Source organism: Octopus bimaculoides, chromosome 24, assembly GCF_001194135.2.
Source record: "Octopus bimaculoides isolate UCB-OBI-ISO-001 chromosome 24, ASM119413v2, whole genome shotgun sequence".
Lineage (NCBI taxonomy): Eukaryota > Metazoa > Mollusca > Cephalopoda > Octopoda > Octopodidae > Octopus > Octopus bimaculoides.
In genome coordinates, this window is record NC_069004.1 from 32,292,153 (window position 1) to 32,293,624 (window position 1,472).

Here is a 1,472-nt window from a genome sequence, read left to right on the forward strand (position 1 = left end):
TTGATGGTGCCCTGCAGGGCAACATCCGCTCAATTCTTCCCAGACCTCCCAAGGAAATGAGGGAAGAGAGAAGGTTTCAAAGAATCAAAGTTTTGGCAGGAATCGTTGAAGACGAAGGAGCATATTTCATACGTAAGGAGATTCCTAGTTTTACTTTCATTTTCACTTTCTCTCTCATTCACTTTCTCTCTCACTATTTCTTCTCCCTTATTTATCTGTCTGTCGCATTACATAATAATCCTTTCTTCTATAAGCAAAAGGCCTGGATTTTTTGTGGGGAAGGGGCAATTCATTACATTGACCCCAGCACTTGACTGGTACTTTATCAACCCTGAAAGGATGAAAGGCAAAGTCGACCTTGGCAGAATTTGAACTCAAGACATAACACCTTTATAATAATAAATCGTTGTCATTTCCAATAACGGTACCACCTGACTGGCACCCGTGCCAATAGAATGTTAAAAGCACCATTCAAGTGAGATTGTTGCCAGTGTCGCCTGACTGGCTCCTGTGCTTGTGGCATGTAAAAAGCTCCATTTGAGCGTGGTCGATGCCAGTACCGCCTGACTGGCTCCTGTGCTGGTAGCATGTTAAAGCACCCACTACACCCTCGAGTGGTTGGTGTTAGGAAGGGCATCCAGCTGTAGAAACTTTGCCAGATTAGATTGGAGCCTGGTGCAGCTTTCTGGCTCACCAGCCATCGATCAAACCGCCCAACCCATGCTAGCATGGAAAGTGGATGTTAAATGATGAATAATAATAATAATAATAAGCTTTTGTATGGAGGAGGGCTACCATCTGCTGAACCAATACTGTATATTTATGACAGCAAGTATACAGTTCCAACATTTTGTTTTCTTTCTCTCCCCCGTTTCCTGCCTTCCTTTCCTTCTATTGTTATTTTCTTCCCTTGTTACTTCATTCCTTCCTTTCTTCATTCCTTCCGTTTCTTCTTTCTCAGCCAATTATTTTGGACTTGAAGATGGAATACAACCGGCCGAGTTTCAAAACCTAATTTACGAATTTGTGGTGGAGAGGAATGCAACCAATCAAGAGAGGTCCTTGGAGAGCCTGGAATTTGAATACACTTATTATGAAGACCCCAAAAATATAACTGGTATTCGGAACCGTTCGATTGCAGTAGGTTCCATATATTCATATATTTTTCCTACAGAAATAATAATTGTGGCAGTGGCGGTTGTTGTGGTGGTGGTGGTGGTGGTAGTGAAGACAGTTTTGATGGTGGTGCTGGTGCTGGCGGGGGCAGGGGCGGTTTTGTTGTGAAATTAATTGAAAGAAAGACAATGCCTTTAAAAAAAAATATGGTAACGAAAAGGATAAAGACCCTTTTTTTTTTTCAGTGTCTATTAACTTTTAATAGGTTATTCAGAGGAAGAAGGGCAGGAGGCGGGGGGTGGGGGAGATTCTCTCAGATACAGACCTGGCCCAAAGCTTGCAACAAAGTGGAATCT

General features: G+C 42.5%; 1 protein-coding gene across 1 annotated transcript in view; it reads left to right on the forward strand.

Annotated features, from left to right (window-relative positions):
* LOC106884284 (neuroligin-1) overlaps positions 1–1,472 on the forward strand; it is a 19,264-nt gene that overhangs the window by 9,726 nt on the left and 8,066 nt on the right. Inside the window, exons 5-6 of the mRNA XM_014935584.2 lie at positions 1–132; positions 962–1,140. Of these exons, the coding sequence (XP_014791070.1) occupies positions 1–132; positions 962–1,140 (311 nt within the window). The remainder of the gene's footprint in view (positions 133–961; positions 1,141–1,472) is intronic.